At 56.6% G+C, this 19,394-nt stretch overlaps 1 protein-coding gene across 1 annotated transcript; it reads right to left on the bottom strand.

Annotated features, from left to right (window-relative positions):
- Positions 1-6,254: 6,254 nt before the first annotated feature.
- Positions 6,255-19,159, bottom strand: Scarf2 (scavenger receptor class F member 2). The gene is made up of 11 exons (XM_045132596.1): positions 18,993-19,159; positions 13,805-13,863; positions 13,613-13,714; positions 12,872-13,391; positions 12,532-12,750; positions 12,242-12,370; positions 11,633-11,736; positions 11,444-11,561; positions 11,181-11,311; positions 9,127-9,279; positions 6,255-7,928 (listed from the first exon to the last, which is right to left on the bottom strand). Exons 1-11 carry the CDS (start codon positions 19,157-19,159, stop codon positions 7,066-7,068), a joined length of 2,565 nt encoding a protein of 854 aa, XP_044988531.1. The 3' UTR covers positions 6,255-7,065.
- Positions 19,160-19,394: the final 235 nt, after the last annotated feature.

The raw sequence follows: 19,394 nt of genomic DNA, 5'->3' as shown, positions 1-19,394 counted from the left end.
AGGTAGGAGGATCGCTGTGAGTTCAAGGCCACCCTGAGATTCCATAGTGAATTCCAGGTCAGCCTGGGCTAGAGTGAGACCCTACCTCGAAAAAACAAAAAAAAAAAAAAAAAAAGAAAGAAAGAAAAAAGCCACTGGAGGGGCTGGTGAGACCGCTTAGTGGTTAAGGCATTTGCCTGCAAAGCCAAAGGATCCCTGTTCAATTCTCCAGGACCCTCGTATGCCAGATGCACAAGGGGGCACATGCATCTGAAGTTCGTTTCCAGTGGCTGGATGCCCTGGCGCGCCCATTCTCTATCTCTTTCTCTCGCAAATAAATAAATAAATATTTTTTTAAGCCACTGGAGGGGACTGCAGAGATGGTTTAGCACTTGCCTGCAAAGTCAAAGGATCTCGGTTCAATTCCCTAGGACCCATGTAAGCCAGATACACAAGGGGCACATGCACCTGGAGCTAGCATGCTCTCTCTCTCTCTCCCCACCCCCCCACTTGAAAATAAATAAATAGGGCTGGAGAGATGGCTTAGCGGTTAAGCGCTTGCCTGTGAAGCCTAAGGACCCCGGTTCAAGGCTCAATACCCCAGGGCCCACATTAGCCAGATGCACAAGGGGGTGCATGCATCTGGAGTTCATTTGCAGTGGCTGGAGGCCCTGGCGCACCCATTCTCTCCCTCTCTCTCTCTGCCTGTGACTCTCAAATAAATAAAAATAAACAAAAAAATTAAAAAAAAAAGAAATAAATAATTTTTTTTAAAGCCACTGGAAGGGGCTGGAGAAATAGCTTAGTGGTTAAGGCGCTTGCCTATGAAGCCTAAGGACTCATGCTTTACTCTCCATGTCCCACATAAGACAGACACACAATGATGCAAGATTGTGCATGCGCACAAGGGGTGACACACGACTGGAGCTCAATTGCAGTGGCTGAAGGCCCTGGCATGCCAATTCTTTTTTGGGCGTGCATGCTCTCTGTCTCTCTCACTCTCTCGCATAAAAAAGGCCAGTCTGGGGCTGGAGAAATGGCTTAGCGGTTAAGTGCTTGCCTGTGAAGCCTAAGGACCCCGGTTCGAGGCTCAGTTCCCCAGGTCCCACGTTAGCCAGATGCACAAGGGGGCGCACGCGTCTGGAGTTCGTTTGCAGAGGCTGGAAGCCCTGGCGCGCCCATTCTCTCTCTCTCCCTCTATCTGTCTTTCTCTCTGTGTCTGTCACTCTCAAATAAATAAATAAATAAATAAATGAAAAGGCCAGTCTGTTGGGTTTGCCTAAAAAAATTTTTTTTAAATAAATTTTAAAAAAAGCCTCTGGATGGCTGGAGAGATGGCTTAGTGGTTAAGATGTTTGTCTGCAAAGCCTAAGGGCTCAGGTTCAATTCCACAGTACCCATGTAAGCCAGATACACAAGGTGGTGCATGCATCTGGAGTTCATTTGCAGAAGCTAGAGACCCTGGCGCACTGATTCTCTTTTTCTCTTCTCTTTTCTCTCCCTGTCTCTCAAATAAATGAATCATATATATATATATATGTTTATTTATTTAAAGCCACTGGTGGGGCTAGAGAGATGGCTTAGCAGTTGAGCACTTGCCTGTGAAGCCTAAGGACCCCATGAGCCTCGATTCTCCAGGGTCAACGTAAATCAGATGCACAAGGTGGCACATGCATCTGGAGTTCCTTTGCAGTGGCTGGAGGCCCTGGTGCACCCATTCTCTCTCTTTAATTGCCTCTTCCTCTGTCGTTCTCAAGTAAATAAATAAAAATAAACAAAAAAATTGAAAACCACTGGTGGACTGGAGAGATGGCTTAGCAGTTAAGGCGCTTGCCTGCAAAGCCTAAGAACTCATGTTCAAATCTCCAGGTTCCACATAAGTCAGATTCACAGTGATGCAAGCGCTGAATGTTGAACATGTGCACGAGGGGGCACACACATCTGGAGCTCGTTCTCAGCAGGCTGAAGACTCTGGTGTATCCATTCTCTAAATAAATAAATAAATAAATCTTATATTGTTTTTTACTTAAAAAAAAAAAAAACTACTGGAGGGCTGGAGAGATGGCTTAGTGATTAAGGCACTTGCCTGCAAAGCCTGAGGACCCATGGTTCACTCTCCAGGTTTCATGTAAGCCAGACGCAGAGTGACGCGAGAACACAAGGTCACACGCGAGCAAAAGGTGGTGCAAACGTCTGGAATTCAATTACAGTGACTGGAGGCCCTGATGCACCAATCCTCTTTCTCACCAATCCTGTATTTCTCCCTCTCTCCCCTGCTCCCTCTCTTTAAAAAAGGGGGAGGAGCCGGACATGGTGGCACACGCCTTTAATCCCAGAGTTTGGGAGGCAGACGTAGGAGACTCTCCGTGAGTTCGAGACCACCCTGAGACCCCATAGTAAATTTCAGATCAGCCTGGGCCAGAGTGAGACCCTACCTCGAAAAACAAAAACAAAAAAAGGGGGAGGGACAGTCTGTTGGGTTTACCTAAAATAAATAAAAATTTAAAAGGCCACTGGAGCTGGGTGTGGTGGCATATGCCTTTAATCTCAGCACTTGGTAGGCAGATACAGGAGGATCACCATGAGTTCGAGGCCAGCCTGAAACTACATAGTGAATTCCAGGTCAGCCTGGGCTAGAGTGAAACCCTACCTCTAAAAACAAACATGAGGCTAGAGAGATTGTCTAGTGGTTAAGGTGCTTGCCTGCAAAGCCAGAAGTCTCAGGTTCCATTCCCCAGGACTGGTTCCCCAGGATCCACATAAGCCAGATGAGGTGGCACATGCATCTGGAGTTCATTTGCAGTGGCTGGATGCCCTGGTACGCCTATTACCTCTATCTGTCTCTCTCTCCCTCTCCCTCTGATCGTTAAGGCTTTACAGGCAAGCGCTTTGACTGCTAAGACTCTCTCCAGGCCTCTTTTTTCTTTTTTTTTAAAAAATATTTTATTTATTTATTTATTGGTTTTTTGAGGTAGGGTCTCGCTCTAGCTCAGGCTGACCTGGAATTCTCTATGTGTCTCATGGAGATCCTCCTACCAATGCCTCCTGAGTGCTGGGATTAAAGGCATGTGCCACCACCCCTGGATACTTTGGTTTTTTTATTCTATTATTTATGAGAGAGTGAGAGAGAGAAAGAGAGAGAATGGGTGAACCAGGGCCTCTACTCACTGCAAAAGAACTCCAGGTGCATGCACCACCATGTACATCTGCCTTACATGGGTTCTGTAGACTCAAAGTTGGGTTCTTAGGTTTTGCAGGCAAGTGCCTTAACTGGCAAGCCATCTCTCCAGCCCCTCCTTTTCTTTTTTTTACGTGTTGGGTATGAAACCCAAGATCATTGTGCATGGGATGCAAGTGCACTACCCCTAAGCTGCACCCCAGCTTTTTTAGCATGCAGCGCTCTGATGACATCCAGTACTGAGGGTCTGCTCAGTGCTGCCATGGGGGATCCCCTATGTCTGTTTTGGTGAGGCTTAGTGGTCTGGTATAGTGTGTGTGCTTCAGGAGGTATGCACCTCCATACTTGGCTGGGTACTCTGTGTACCTGTTGCAGGTGCCTGTCCTGTGACTGTTCACCTGTGGGAAGGTGTGCTTCTCAAGAGTCGGCATCAAAGCCCCATTGTGTGTGTATGTGAGAGAGACAGAGAGAGGTAGTATGTGAGTGAGTGTGTGTGTGGTGTTTGTTTCTGCAGTGAATGTCTCAGTATTCGGGTGACTCCGTATGTGGAGCTTGTGTATGTTGCAGGTTATGTCATGGGCTGTGTTTGGTGGTGCTTGTGCATCACTGGCAGAGGCTGTATATGTGGCAAAGGAGTGCTTCTCAGTGTTTCTATTGGATGACAGTGGTGTGTTTTGCCAGTGTCCTCCTGAGTCTGGTGGGGTGCAGGGTTTGTATTGTTGGCACTGTGTCTATTAGCGTGTGTACGTGTGCCCAGAGCTTTTTGAGTGAGTGTGTTACATGTGTTTATCTCATGTTCCTGTGTGTGGTGGGGTCAATTTTGATTTCCTTTTCCAGTATCACGAGCCATCTGCGTGCACTGCTGCAGGAACGTGTACCTGTGTCTCAGGGGAGGTGGTGCCTGAGATACTTGTTTCTGACTTCCCTGTGTCTGCAGTGTGTGTGGCCGTGGGCCTCGCTGTCCCCATGACTGCTGGCTGTGCTGTCCACTACAGCATGCTTCTTTCTCCTTCTGGATGTGTGTGTCAGGCTCAACGCGTGTGTGACAGTGTGCGCCCCTTAGTGTGCACATGCGTTGTTTTGACAGTGGGCTTTGGTGTGTGGAGAGAGGTGGGCATTTCTATGTATCAAGGGGAGTACACATACTTTGGTGCGAGGGCGGGTGCCTGTTCCTTTGTGTGCAATGTTGCATGGGGTACATGCTACCATATATGTTGGTCTCCTTGTTTCTGGGTTCTGCTCCTTTGTCATGCGTGTGTTTTGGATAGACTGTGTTGATATTTCTGGGGAATCTAGTGGTGAGTGAGTGTGTGTGTGTGTGTGTGTGTGTGTGTGTGTGTGTGTGTGTCACAGGGCAAAACTGCTGGTTTGGCCGGCTGTGTGTTTGTGTATATGGGAAGCCTGGCTTCTTTGTGTGACGTGTGCTGTGAGCCTGCTGGAAACCAGACTGCACCCAGGCCTCTCTCCAGTCTCCACATTCCTTTGTGGTCTGTGCTACAAAAAACATTTGCGTTTTCCACCACTCATAATTTTTCCTCCTCAATCGCTACCAGATGTGGGCCTGTGGTCCCTGTCCCCATGGCAACAGAGGTCCCAGCAGTTATGGTTCCCTTTGTGGCGCCTGCTCTGGAAGCTGGCACCATTGCAAACCCAGAGGGGGCAGGGAGGAGCTGGTGGCGAAAGATGATGGTTGAAGGGAACTTTCTGGGGGCAGGAAGCAGGGCTGGCTACTGGAAGGGGGGTCCCTGCTCTGAGAGGTGCCCACAGAGGAGCTTCTGCAGGTCAAGCCTCAGAAGCTAGAGGGGATTCCAGGACAACGGAAGCAGAGGCCCAGAACAGTACTGAACCACCCTGAACTCCGCAGACTGTGCTGGTATAGGCTAGGGAATTAGAGGGCCAGAGCTAGTGGTTAAGGGATGAGTGAGATGCCGAGCTGGGTGTGGTGATTCATGCCTTTAATCCCAGCACTGTTGGATGATAGTGGTGTGTTTTGCCCCCCAGAGTGTCCTCCTGAGTCTGGTGTGTGTTTGTGCAGACACAGGAGGATCGTGGTGAGTTCGACACCAGCCTGGGACTACAGAGTGAGTTCCAGGTCAGCCTGGGTTAGAGTGAGACCCTATCTTGAAAAATCGAGGGTGGAAAGAGGGAGAAAAGGATGCTATAGTGACAGAATGGCACCCAACCCTACACTTCAGTGCCCTTACTGAGCCCAGCTAGGAGTCTGCCTTGTCCTGGCTAGCTTGGAGCTTGTCCTCCACCTAGCAGCCAGCAATGGCCTGGTGCCTGAATGGATCAGAGGCCAGTCACAAGCCACAGCTGGGAGAAGCAGCATGTCCCAGAGACAATCTGTCACTCACATGTTGAGCCAGCAAAGCTCAGGCCCCGTGCCCATCAGCTACTCCAGACGTCTCCCTCATGGCATGGCATCTCCATTCATGTAGCTGAGCCCTGTGTGGGACCAAAGCTGACCTCAAGGTGGTATCTAGCCAGAGGGAAGGGCCCTGTCCAGCTAGCACTGGAGACAACTGAGCAGGCTGTGGGACACAGGGTGAATGTTAGGGGCTGGAGAGGAGCCCAAACGGTTTTTGGAACGCAGAGAAGTCCACAGGAGCCCTAGAGCGGCAGGGGAAGGAAAGGCAGAGAGCAGGGTTGGGATTCTAGGCCAGGCGAGCTGCCCTCTCTCCCCTCCACCTCTTGCAGCAAATGGGGATGGGGAAGAGGAGTTTTTGCTGAGGACAAGGTGCCCATTGAGGTGCTCTGTCAAGCAACAATCTTTCTCGTATCACATGTGAAATCTGGCTGGAGGCTAGGCCTGTGACCCACTGGCTCTTACAGTGGCCTCTGACCCACCCCAACAGCTCTGACCTCCTAACTCAACAGCCCCCTCCCTGGACTCCCACCTCTCCCCACTTGCTTGGATCCATCCTTCTTAGCTGACCAACTCAGGGTGGGACAACAAACGACTGAGAGATAGGTGGACACGGTGTTGAATTTTGCACATAGTCCCTTAAGACTCACACCAGGAGAGGGTCACGTACAGTTTCCTTAAGTGGACCCTCTTTGCCCTATGTTTGAAATAAGGCAGGAAGTAATCAGATCACAGGTGGGGAAGGCACTTTATTTAAGAAAGCTTTGGCCAAGACCCTGCTGGGAGGAGCCCATTCTGGGGTCCCCAAGTGGGATGAGAGCAACTCTGTGGGAGGAGGGAGCTATAAATACATCTCATAAGGCCACAGGAGCTGCCCCTGGGGTTCCCACGGCTGTGGGATGGTAGGGGGCCATCAATACCAGCTTGACAGCTGAGGGACCAGGGCTGGAGCCCTGGGGAGAGGACTAGGTGAAGGACTGGGGGCAGGCGAAGGGGCACCGAGCGCCCTGTGGAGCAGAGACCAGCTTTCCTCCTCAGGCTCTGGTCAACCAGGTACCAGAGAGCCCGGCGGTCAGTGGAAGTAGTTTCTGGCTACCTCCAAGGGACAGGGGCCTCCAGCCAGAGGCACCAGGCCTTGGCCAATGAGGCAGAAGCCAATGAGAAGGCAGCCCAAGGTAAGCGCACTCTTGGGCAGTAAGAAGTGACCTCTACGCAGAACTTCCTCCCTGGCCATGGCCAAAGAGACGCAGATTGGGCCAAGGGCTCTTCAACTGGGCCCATGGGGACGGAGTCTCGGGTTCAGCCTGCAAGTCCCGACCAGTAGGACGGGAGAAACTTCTCGCCTGCGTGCTCCTCCAACCAAGAAGCAGCTGCTGGGGCATGAGCCAATCGGGCTCGGCGCCTCGACCAACGGAAGGCCTCCAATGCCGCAGGTCGGGAGAGGAAAGCGAAGTGGGAGGAGGAAGGGCGAAACGCGGGACGTCAAGCGACACTGCTAAGCCCAGGGTAGCTGCGGCCACCGCGAGGCAGACCCCTCCCGTTACAGCGTGGGTGCGCCCACCCTGCCCAGCTCCCCTGCTGCCTCCTTGCTCTTCCTGCGCGGCGGCTTCTGGATGGGGGTCTTCTTCCGAGGGGTCTCTGGCGCCGGGGTGCCGCCCACCACCTTCTCGGGCTCCGGGACCTCGGGGAGGAGGGACACGCGTGCCGGCGAGGCGGGCAGCACCGAGCGCTTGGCCTTCTGCGGCGGCGCCGGCTTCTCCCGCGTCCCCGGGGTTCCCTCGGCGCGACCCAGGCTGCGAGTCTTGCCGCGCAGCTCGGCCGCCAGCATGGAGGCGGCCTCGGGGGCGCTGCGCGGGGGACCCGCAGCGTCCGTGGACTCCGGGAGACCCGGGCCGCGGCTCCGCGCTCGAACCCGGGGCGAGGGCGCCGCGGCCGGTCCCTCCTCGGCCAACCCCGGGGACCGTGGCGCAGGGTCGCGGGTTCGAGGACTGCCGGGCTCGTCCGGCCGCGCCGACGACGACGTATCACTGGGTGTCCGTGTCCTCTTGCTGGGGCTCGGCGCAGCTTCGGAGCCCGGGCTCGGCTGTGACGATGCACTGGCCGTGGCTCCAGGCTTGCTGTGGATCCAGGACACCTTGGGCTTGGTGGCAGGGTCTGGTGGCGGCGGCTTCCTGCGCTCAGGCGACGGAGGCAGGGACACACCCCCAGCTTCGCCGGGAGCCCGGGCCGGCCGGGCCACGCGAGCGTACAGCGCCCCGCCGGGCCCCTCCACGCTGGACGCAGACCGCTCGCTGTCAGAGGACGCCGGGAGAACCACCGCCTCCTCCGCGAGCGCAGGGGTGGTCGGGGGCGCCGAGGAGGACGCGGCCGGGGCCTCCTGCTCCCGGCTTTCGGCCGCTGACTCTAACAAGGGAGGAACAGGCTGGGTCACCACCTCTAGCTAATCTAATTTCCAGGCGTGACTTTCCCCTCCACCTTCCTCTACCAGAGCCCCAGCTGCCGCCGGGTCGCCCTGACATACAGGCATGCCTGGTACAGACCACAGACTTAGTGTAGAGCCCTGGGGGGGAGGGGGCGGGGGGGTGACTGCTGCAGAGTGAAGGACACATCTTTAGGGCTGAAGCTCCCAACCTTGGCCAGACATCGATTGTCCCTCCCCCACCTCATCCCAGCGTCTAGCATCAAAACTGACACTTCATTATCCCCATGGGGTTCTGAGTCCTTACGAAATAGGATGGATCAGTGGTTAAAAAGCTTGCAAAGTTTGCCAGTCAGGGCTCGATTCCCCAGGACCCATTTAAAGCCAGATGTATGAAGTGCTGCATATGTCTGCGGTTCATTTGCAGTGGTAGGAGGCTCTGGCACACCCTTTTCTTAATTTTCTTTCCTTCTTTTTCTTTCTTCCATGCTTTTTCTTTTCTTTTTCCTTCCTTCTTTCTCCCTCCCCCCAAAATAAGTGAAAATATTTTAAATATATATATATTGAGAAAGAAAGAGGCAAAGGGGGGAAGAGAGAATGGGTGTGTCAGGGCCTCTAGCCACTGCAAATGAATTCCAGATGAATGTGCCACCTTGTGCAGCTGGTACTGGGGAATTGAACCTGGGTCCTTAGGCTTTGCGGGCAAGTGCCTTAACTGCTAAGCCATCTCTCCAGCGCCCCCCCCCCCCAAATTATTTTTTTTAAGAAGCAAGTCTGATGGTGAGTAGTAGTCCTTAGGCAGGTACCCACGGTCACCTAGTGGTATCTTCAGAGGAAAAGAGAGGCCATCTTCCTGCTGTCTGGGGGGAGGGGAGGTCAAGGCTACAAGCCTCTCCTGTCTCCTTTGGCATTCTCTACCCAGGCCCAGTTTTCTGCTCCAGCTTTGTGGCAGCAGGTCTGTGGCCGACCTCCCTTGACCCCCAGGCTGTGCTGCTCCCCTCCAAGCCAGAGAAGAGGCGGTGTGAGCATTTCACTGTGCTACAGGGAAGCCCGTGTGAGGCTCTACTCACCCTCAGTGTAAGCATTTCACTGTGCTACAGGAAAGCCCATGTGAGGCTCTACTCACCCTCAGTATGAGCATTTCACTGTGCTACAGGGAAGCCCGTGTGAGGCTCTACTCACCCTCGTGGGGAACACAGTACACAGGGCCTTCATCCATGGTGTCAAAGGATGAGAAGGAAGCCCGGGAGGACCATGATGGTGAGGGCTGCTCCAGCCCTGAGGGTGGTTCCAGGAAGCTGCAGTTGAGTGTGTTGTCCAGGTCATGATGGGCCACTAGGGAAAGAGTGAGGCACTATTGCTGGAGATCCTGTCTTGCCAAAGCCTGCATCTTCAATTAGCCAAATGGGAAGGCAGTGACTGAGACCAGCCCAGACCCTAACAATGCAGGTGGGACACAAACTTCAACAATCACAGCAGACCAGAGCTGGAGACTGGCTACCCGTGAAGACAGCAAAGGAAGATGAGAAAGAAAGGGAGTGGGGAGGTAGCTCAGTGGTAAAGTGTGCTTGTTCCCAAAGCAAAGCCAGATGCACAAACTGGTGGGAGGCCTTGGTGCTCACATTCTCTCTCAAATAACTAAACATTTAAAAATAAAAACAAGCCGGGTATGGTGGCACATGCCTTTAATCCTGGCACTCAGGAGGCAGAGTTTGAGATCACTTGAGTTTGAGGCCACCCTGAGACTACATAGTGAATTCCAGGTCAGCCTGGACTGAATGAAACCCTACCTCAAGAAACAAAACAAACAGTAAAAGCCAGAAGGACAAGGAAGGCAGGCAGGCTTAGTAATGTACACTTGTAATCTTAACACTTGGGAGGCTGAGGCAGGAGAATCACCACGAGTTTGAGGCCAGACTGGGCTATGTAGTTCCAGATGAGCCTATGCTACAGTGTAGAGACTTCACTTCAAAAAGAGGGGGGACTGGAGCGATGGCTTAGTGGTTAAGGAGCTTGTCTGTGAAGCCTAAGGATCCAAGTTCCATTTCTCAGTACCCACATAAAGCCAGATGCCCAAGGTGGTGCATGCGTCCATTCTCTCTCTCTTTCTGCCTGCCTCTTTCACATCTCTTAAATACACAAATAAATATTAAAAAAACGATGTAAGGCAAGAGTGGAAGAGTGTGCAGTCTGCTGGAAAAGGATAGGCTGAAGTGTCAGGGAAAGGTCATGCAGAGAGAACACTTAGCAAGGCCACTGGGACCCCAAAGCCACACTTGGGTCCTGCCTTGAGGAGCCCTGGAGCACTTTTGAGCTCAAATGTTCAGCTGCCAGGCTGCTTGTTAGGTTCAGCAGGTCTCGGTGGCCTACACTTTCAAGCCTGCCCTCTAGGGTCGCAGATCCTCCAATGGGGGAACCCCAGTGATTGGCTGTTCATTCCACAGGTGGGTCGTCATGGATGCCATGTTGCTGGGCGGACCAAAGAGTTTTTTAGCTGTCTCTTTTACCTCCCAGGAGCCTGAGCCATCCTTCACAAAGATGGCAAAAGGAAGAGCCCCTCTAAAAACCCCCACCCCGGTGCTGCTGGTGGGGGGACCCTGCCCACTTCCAGGAAAGTTCTTTTGGGAATCCAAGTAATTGGGCAGATCATCTTAGATTGACCATTCTTTCCCTGAAGCTCTGCATGGGGAAGTATAGTACAGTCCTACAGACGAGCTGGCCAGCCGGGCCCAGGAGGGGGTCATCCTTGCATTCCTAATGCAATCACGGGGCCCTATGCCTGTCACACGCTCGTGTCCACACACCTACTTGCACATCTAGCACTTCTGCCTTCTCCCATAGTCTCACCTAGAGCAATATCCCCTTTCCTTTCCTCTAGTCATACCTCTTCACACATCAAAACTCAAGGTCCGGGCTGGAAAGGTGCTTCAGTGGGTAAGGGCGCTTGGTAACAAAGCCTTCCTACCAGCCCAGGTTTGATCCCCCAGTACCCAGGGAAAGCCAGATAAAGTGGCGCATGCATCTGGAGTTCGTTTGCAGTGACACATCCATTTCTCCCTCTCCTCTCCCTCTCTCTTTCTCGTCTCCCTCTCCCAGCTTGCAAATAAAAACTTTAAAAAAAAATTCAAGGTCCTTCACTTCTACACCGAGCCCTGGCCCAAACACCTCATACCACTTCCTAGGAGCCTCCTGTACATGGAGGTGTTTCTCTCTGAGGTCCCGCGCCCCATCCTCACCTACGACTTTGGGCAGCTTCTGTCTGCGGAGCGGGATCCGGGGAAGCTTCATGCTGATGCGGCTGAAGCGCCCACAAAGACGCTGCGGCGCTTTCTTCCTTCCAAGCGAGAGCTCCCTGAGGGGGCGGGGCCTGAGCGGAGGGGGCGGGGCTGATGGGCGCCAATGTGCGCTGGGGGCGGGGCCATGCCCCGGGGGCGGGGGTCTGGGTCCAGGCTGCAGCCCCTACGTCTTGGAGGGGAGAGGGGGCGGTCTGGGGCCTCACCCGTGGGCGGGGTCCTTGCCGCGGCAGGCGCAGCAGCAGCCGAGCAGCGACAGCAGCAGGCCGAGTAGCAGGGTCAGCAGCGCGCCCGCGCCCATCACCCCTTTGCGCTGGTTGGTCTCTGCCGGAAGCACCCGGTCAGCGCCGGAGCTCGTACCTCCACCCCAAGCCCGACGCCCTTCACCCACTCACCCAGGCGGCAGGCACCGGTGACCGGGTCACACGCATCCTCGTGGCAGCTGCAAGCCTTGGCGCAGTCCACGCCGTAGAGCCCGGGAGGGCACGTTATGTTACAGCTGCAGAGGCCCGGGGTCAGGGTGGGTATCAGTGGCCCTCCAGGATGCCTCCCTCCCATGCCCAGGCGGCCATGGCCTGCTGGGTCTGGGTTCCCGTGCCAGGCTCTCTGGCTTCATTCTCTAGAGACTGAAGCCTACGGACGGGCACATGGGAATGACCTATATTTTGGAAATTAACGTGTGGGCTATCTGCAGAGGGATGTCTGTAGGATGGCATGGTCAGCCACAAGACCCTTTGGGGGGGTGGTACCGACTCCTTGGGGGTGGGAAGCCAGATGCCAGTCCATATTCGTTCTACACCAGATCCGTGTCACCCGAGAAGCCTATGTGCTCAGATCCCAGGCGCCACGCCAGGACAGGAACCGGTCCCAAAAAGCTTGTTGACACTCCCTAGCTGGTGTAAGGGTGGAGAGGGTCCCACTTCCACTGTCCCTGAGGTCTGGCTGGAGCCCTCGGTGTCGGGTAACATACCCTTCTGACCCCCTCTGGGCCCCAGGGCACTCACTGAGGCCCGTGGACGCCAGGGCTGCAAAGGCAGCGCCCCGACTGGAAGTCGCAGTGGCCGCTGGCACAGTCCGCACACACGAAGGCACAGTCCTCTCCGTAAGTGCCATTGCTGCACTTGGTCTCGCACCTTGGAACAAGAAGAGGCGACATCAGCGGGAACGGAGGCAAACAGACCCAAATGCCACACAGCCCTCCTCACAGGGCCTGGAGGGGCAGAGGAGAGAGCAGAATTGGGAGAGGGGAGGAGAAGCCTGCGTGTCCGGGCCGAGGCAGACACCAGCTGCTCACCGGTCGCCGATCCAGCCCGCGTTGCAGCGCGTGCACTTGCCCGTGACGTGGTTGCAGGCGTGCCCGTCGCGGCAGGGCGGGCAGCGATGACTGCACCCCTCGCCATAGAAACCAGAGGCGCAGGGCTGGTCGCATTTGGTTCCGTTCCAGCCGGATTCGCACGTCAGGCAGCGGCCCTCGGCTACGGTGCAGGGCTGCTGACCCTTGCACTGACCGCACCTAGGGAAGGGGCGGCGGCACTGTCTCACCTTCCCCGCCCCTATGGGTGGACCCACCCTCCATCCTCCCTCTCTCCCTCCTCCAGCTCCCCCATCCCCCACCCCCGGACCCGCGCGCTTACCGACGGCGACAGCCCAGGCCGTAGAAGCCGGCGGGGCACGGTTCGCGACAGTACTTGCCGCGGTAGCCGGGCTCGCAGGCGCACGTGCCGTCCACCGGGTGGCAGCGACCGCGGAAGCACTGGCAGTAGCGGTCGCAGCGCGCGCCGAAGGTTCGCTCGCGGCACTGGCAGCGGCCGCTCTGCTGCTCGCAGGGCGAGGAGTTGCAGGCGCATTGGTTGTTGCAGCTGCGGCCCCACCAGCCCGCGTGGCACAGGCAGGCGCCCGTCTGCGGGTCGCAGCGCGACGTGGTGCTGCAGAAGCACGCGCTGGCGCACTGCGCACCCCACCAGCCCGGCTCGCAGCGGCACGCGCCGCTCCGCGGGTGGCATGTGCCATGCTGGCACTGGCACGCGTGCTCGCAGTGCGCGCCCCAGCGGCGCGCGTGACACGTACACTGACCCGTCACGTCCTCACACTGTCCGTGCGGGTGGCAACTGCACCTCTCCTTGCAGTCGGGGCCCCAGAACTGACGCGGGCACTCTGCAAGAACCAGGGACTGCCAGGTTCGGTTGTGTGCCCAAGAAGGGTACTGCTTTCCTCACCCCCACCTCCGCCCCATTCCAAGGGAGCCTTCCCGCCCCAAGGCCTATCTTGAACGGAGATCATACCTCATCCCACTCCAAACCCGCCTCTCTGCCCCATGTCTCCAGTTTTCTGACACCCTTCCCCAGGACCCAACCCCGCCCTTGCCCCGCGCTCACTAGTGTCGCAGTTGGCACCGAAGTAGCCGTGACGGCAGCGGCACTCGCCGGGCCGCACACACACTTCGTTCTCTGAGCACGTAGAGTTGCCCTCACACACCGCTGCAGAGGACAGAAGAGCTGGGCTGCAGCGCGTGCCTCCCCCATCTCCACCCTGGACCCGCCTGCTGGAGACCCGGATGCCTCACTCACCGATCCCACACTCGTCCCCCCGCTGCTTCCAGCCAGCGCAGCACGTGGGCACCTGGGAACTTTGACCAGAGGGAAGACGTCTGAGCTTAATTGACATCCTTCTACCTTCCTCCCTTCCCTCGCCCCCTTCAGCGCGGGTCCCAGTAAGGTTGTCACCAAGGCGCTGCTACGCGCCTGACATTGGTTGTAGGTGCGACGACTGGCAGCGAATTAGAAAGCAACACATCTCAGGAGAGCAGAGGACACACTTCTGACAGTCCACCTTCAAAAACTTCTGCCACCCACAAGGGCTCCTCCTAACCCTCCCCATAGCACTTTGTCGAGGCAGGTTTGTCGAGGTTTTTCGAGGCAGGGTCTCGCTCTAGCCCAGGCTGACATAGAATTCACTCTGTAGTCTCAGGGTGGCCACCTCAAACTCACAGCGACCCTCCTACCTCTGCCTCCCAAGTGCTGGGGTTAAAGGTGTGCGCCACCACGCCCGGCCCCATGGCACTTCTGTAAACTGGGAATCGTCATCTGGTCTCCACAAAGCTGATAAAAGGAGCCCAGTGAGATTCAGAAAGGGCTGCAGCGGGGTGGGGGCTAAGGAGCTACTTGGGCCCCAGGAAGTTCTGAAACAGAAGTCCAGAGCATCTCTCAGGACCTAGCTAGATGGGTGTCAGGAATCCAGATGTGACATGCCTGTTGTGGTACCAATATCAGATATGCCCATTCTAGGGACTCAACTAGATGGCCAGGTAAGACTAAACACCAGAGTGGATGGGCAGCATCAGGATGGGACAGGGTGGTGTGGGGGGTGAACAGTGCAGAGCTCCATGGGAAGGAGCTCCTGGAGGCAGGCACAGAGAGGCCTTGCCAGGGGTTTTGCTGTGTGGCTGGGAAAGCCAGCCACCTGCAGAAATCCACTGCAGGCATAGGAAAGGAAAAATGAAGCCCAGTGCCAGGAAGGACCTGGAGTGGAGGGAGAGACTGGACTATTTATTTATTTATTTATTTATTTATTATTAGGTTTTGTGGGTTTTTGTTGTTGTTGTTATTTGTGTTTGCTTTTCAAGGTAGTGTCTCGCTCTAGCCAAGGCTGACCTGGAATGCACTATGTAGCCTCAGGGTGGCCTTGAACTTGCAGCGATCCTCCTACCTCAGCCTCCCGAGTGCTGGGATTAAAGATGTGCGCCACCACACCCGGCATGGACTATCTGTTTGTGGTCCTTGTTTTATTAATACCTAATTTTATTTGGCTTCACATAATACCGCCAGGCATGGAACTATGAGCAGCATCCCAGATTACCGGATTAGAAGGGAATTTCTCATGGTAGCATTTCAGGGTGGAGCAGCCTGGAGAGTCCTTGGTGGATGGGGGTGTGTCAGGACAAAAGTGTGGTGCCCCTGTCCAAGTGAAGCTGAGAGGATGCCCAAGGGCTGAGCCGGGAGTGACCATGGCTAGGTGCACAGGAGGCTGAACAGGGACAGTCAGTGAGGCTGTATCTTCCAGAAACCCCATCCGTCCTGGAAGAATTCTGCCTCAATCCTATCTGATCACAACAGCCATTTACAGTGTAGAGAAAGGAGTGTGCATCTGCCAAGGGAGATGTGCAAACCCAGAACCAGGATGTGTTGGTGGGAGGAGCTCAGGAAGGGAACTGAAGACCCTGGTGTGAGGACAGACTGAAGGGAAAAGCTGAGGCTGCTCGACACAGTGCCCTGCACACTTCTGCCCAAACTGTAGGCAGGATTCCCAGCTTGGGATAACAGTCACACTGTGGATAAGTCTCAGCGACCTGAAGAAATTCCCCTTCCCACCCAAACAGCTTGGTTCTTCCTCAGGCCAAAGTTGGGCCCTGTGGTACAAGACCCACCAAATCCCGGGCCAGGGGAGTGGACCCTACACGCGGACTACAAGTAAAGCTGGAAACCATGAACACAAAATCGATCGGGATTTCTCTGCCTCTCTCCCGGCTGTCTCCACCACCCAGCCTTGACTCGCAGGCTCCGAGTATCCTTCTGGCAGGGAACCCAAACCACCAGTCTATTCTCCCACTTCTGCTTAGTCCTGAAGCCCAGCTCCACATGGAGGTCACTCACAGTTATCCCGCTTGCAAGTAGCCTTGTCAGATGGCCTGCTAGGGTGGCCCGAAAGCACCAACCACCCTCTCTGCCCAAGGCTCTGTAGGTAGGGCCATATTCATCTGTTTGATGTCTGGATCTGCCATCTACTGTGTGAGCTCAGGCAAGGAGCTTAACCTCTCTGAGCTACTTCTTTGGCTAAAGGCAGGGACCCGTGGATTTGGTAGAGGAAGACAGCCAAGTTGGCTGTAGTTTACAGTGCTGTCTGTTCTCCAACCTATGCTCTATGAAGCCTGAGTCCTGAACCTCAGCACCTACCTCTCACTGCAACAAAACTGGCACCCACCAGCAGACCCCCAACAACCCCCCCCCCAGCTTTGGGGTTCAACAAAAACAAAAGTCTTGCCTTCTTGCAAGGGCTAAAAGAGGAAGCCCAGGCCAGGTTGGTGAGCCAACTTGTTCAAGATCTCACAAGGCAGATAGACAGAGAAGGACAGCAAATATAGGGGCAGTATGCTGCTTGCTCTCTGAGTGGGCATCACATTGTTGGGCCAGACCCCAGCAGCTGGTGTGTCTGCGGCAGGCTGTCACTCAACATCACTATCACTGTCATGATCCCAACCAGCTGATTTTTAACCCCACCTTCTAGCCTGCTCATTCCCAGATCCAGCCAGGAGGCTTCTGGGCAAGCCTCCTTAGGTACCCTCCTCTGGTCTCTCTTCTTTGCCGTGTCCCCACACCAACTCCAAGGAGCTCACCAGGACCCATAAGGTCAACAGCAATGCTGCTGGGGGGGGGGGTCTTCCAATGGATGACCTCAACAGTGGACTTATCAATCCAACTGTTCACTGGACGACACCACCACAGGAAAATTTCAAGGATGTTTCAAAACTGACTTCCTCTGTACCTTGTCTCACCCACCTCAGGTCACCCTTGTCCTTCCATGTGGGGAAGCTGAGGGCATACCCACACCAGACTCACTGAAAAACACACCTGCTTTCTTTTCCAGACAGCATCTAGACTTAGACTCATTCTCCCTTGCCCTACCTCCAGAGAACCACCTTCCATCTATCTCCTTCCAGCTGAGCCAGCTTCTGCCATGAAACCCGCCTACACCTGGGAGGCAGATCTGGCCAGATTCCCCATCTGTGCAAAGGCACCCTCAGAAAAGCCTCATCCTCAGACTAGTGGGCGGACCCCAGGTGGCTCCAAGGCCTCCTCAGTCACTGTCCTAAGCTTGCACAGCTCCCAGGGGACTTCCCAGGTACCTTATGGATGTGGAGGGGCACACCCCACACCAGCAGTACCCTCACCTCCTCTCCTGCAAGCCTATGTTGGCCATTCTCAGTGGGTCTTCCCCAGGTTACCCTAAAGGAAACAGCATCCTCCACTCAGCACCTCCTCCTCAGCACTTGCTAGCGCCCAGATCTACTTGCTAGGCAGAGATGGTCACATGACATTAGTCTCTGACGCTAAGACCTGATAGTAACACGGCCCAAGCACACAGTAGGTGCACGACATTGTATTGGTTGAGTTCACACTTCTTTCTCCTAGTTTTCTTGCAGTGTGACAAAAGATCCCAAGTGGGCACTGTGACTATCCTTCCCACGAAACACACACACACACACACACACACACACACACACCGCAAATCCGCCCCCTCCCCAAGCACCAGGAGGCGAAGTCCACGACAACCCCATTTTAAGCAGTGGGGCAGACTCCAGAAAGGTCAAGGATTTGCTCAGGTCCACAGGTAGGCGCCAGGAGGTGAAAGAAATCACAAAGCAGGGCTCTGGGTTGCAGAAACAGTAAGCCTCCAGAGGAGGTCTGGGGGGTAGGGGGAGCCCCGGGAGAGTGGGGAGCCAAGGTCTCCCCTGTTCCAGCTCTGGATCCCCATGGCAGAAGGCCTGGGCCGGGCAGTATCGCGCCCTCCCCCTTCTCCAGGCACAGCCCCGCCTGCCGCCGCCGCTGCATTCCTGGGGCCGGGGAGGCCCAGGAGGCTGCGGCGGCGGCGGCGATGCGAAGCAGATGGCGGGCCAGGCTGGCCCCAGCCTCAGAGGCGGGGCTCGCGGCGGGGAGGGGTCTGCGCTCCTCGCAACTGGATTTTGGAGACCTGGCGCGGCCTTCCAGCATCCTCCTCGTCTATCTTGATGTCCCCCTCTCACTCCCCAACCCAACCTCCTGGAGATCTCGGTCTTCCCCGTCCGGGCACCCCCAAGGGACCCAGCCTAGAGTCCCACCAGTTGCCTGGGGCTGTGGGGACACTCAGCACCCACCGAGGCGCGCACCCGTCGTCACTCCTCACCCCTGTGCAGTGACACCCTGCACCTCGCCCTGGCCTCGGACCTGCCGACGGGTCCCTGGACTTATGTTCGCATCCACTCTTGGGAGCCTCTCAGCGCAAGCGCCAGAGTCCACCACCCTCTGGTTAGTCCCTCTTCTCGTCCCTCACCAGTTTCCCCAGACGGATGGACCTCGTGGCGACCCACCTCCGAGCACCCAGTTACGTGGACCTGGGAGTTCCCAGAGGGACCCCACAGCCTCCGGTCGTGCGTGGCCATCACTGTCCTCGCGACAGCGCTTGTGTTCCGCCGGCCCCACGGCGCTCACTCCCGCCGCCGCCCTCTTCCCACTCCGCATCCACTCTTCTTCCAAGACGAATCTGTCCTCCAAGGCTCCCACTGCTCCGGCGGGATGCCCTGCGCCCCTCTCCCCGCCGCCCCACACCAGGCTCAAACCACTGGCGCCCGACCCTTTGCATGGGCTGTCCCTTCTCTCCGAGTGCCCCTCCTCGCTCCCCTTTCTGGAGGGTCTTTCCTGACATCACCTCGACCCCCGTGTGTCACCTCTCTGGCCGCCCACCGCATTCCGTTATGCCCTCGGGCGATTTCTGGTCCTGGGATCCCAGAGAGGGTACCGCCCGCCCCTCCGCTGTGGCCAGGGGTCCAGGTTCGGCCTTAAACGGAACCCGCATCAGCCAGGGCGGCCTGGAGTGTGGGGGGGGGGCTCCCGCATTTTGCGTAGAGAGGTCCCGGTGTTGCCCCCCCCCCCCGACGCACACCCACACCCACGCCCCAGCAACGTCGGTGCCCAGCGCTGGTCCCCAGCCAGGCCCGGCTCCTACCCGGGCGCGCGGCACACGTTGCGGCCTCGCGGGTTCAACTCCTGGCACGCCGCGGGGCCCCAGAGCAGCCAGAGCAGCAGCAGCAGCGGCGGCGGCGGCGGCGACGGCGGACCTCGGGGTCCTGGGCGCCGCGCCGGCCCGGCCCCCCGAGGCCCTGCGCCCTCCATGCGGTGCGGGGCAGGCGCGGGTGCGGCCGCAGCGACAGCGGCCGGAAGCCGAGTGCGAGGCCGGGCGGGGGGCGGCAGGAGGGGCGCCGGGGCCGGGCAGGAAATTCCACATCGGCTCCCTGATCCCCGGCCAGCCGCGGGCCGGCCAGGCGGCAGCGCCCGCCCCGTGCGCCAGACCCCACCCTCCGGCCGGCCGCGCCCCCCGCCCCTCCGCGAGGCCCCCACCCCACCCCCA

The sequence above is a fragment of the Jaculus jaculus genome, chromosome 13 (genome assembly GCF_020740685.1).
Source record: "Jaculus jaculus isolate mJacJac1 chromosome 13, mJacJac1.mat.Y.cur, whole genome shotgun sequence".
NCBI classification, from domain to species: Eukaryota; Metazoa; Chordata; class Mammalia; order Rodentia; family Dipodidae; genus Jaculus; species Jaculus jaculus.
Note: the sequence above shows the minus strand (reverse complement) of the source record. Positions and strands in the feature narration are given on the sequence as shown.

What these genes read in the sequence shown, in the direction of transcription:
- Scarf2 (XM_045132596.1), bottom strand. Translation starts at nt 19,159, where the DNA reads ATGGAGGGCGCAGGGCCTCGGGGGGCCGGGCCGGCGCGGCGCCCAGGA. An exon ending in AACGTGTGCCGCGCGCCCGG is followed by an intron (nt 13,864 to 18,992) that starts GTAGGAGCCGGG and finishes CTCTGGTCAAAG; the next exon opens with TTCCCAGGTGCCCACGTGCT. An exon ending in CACCGGTGCCTGCCGCCTGG is followed by an intron (nt 11,562 to 11,632) that starts GTGAGTGGGTGA and finishes TGCTTCCGGCAG; the next exon opens with AGACCAACCAGCGCAAAGGG.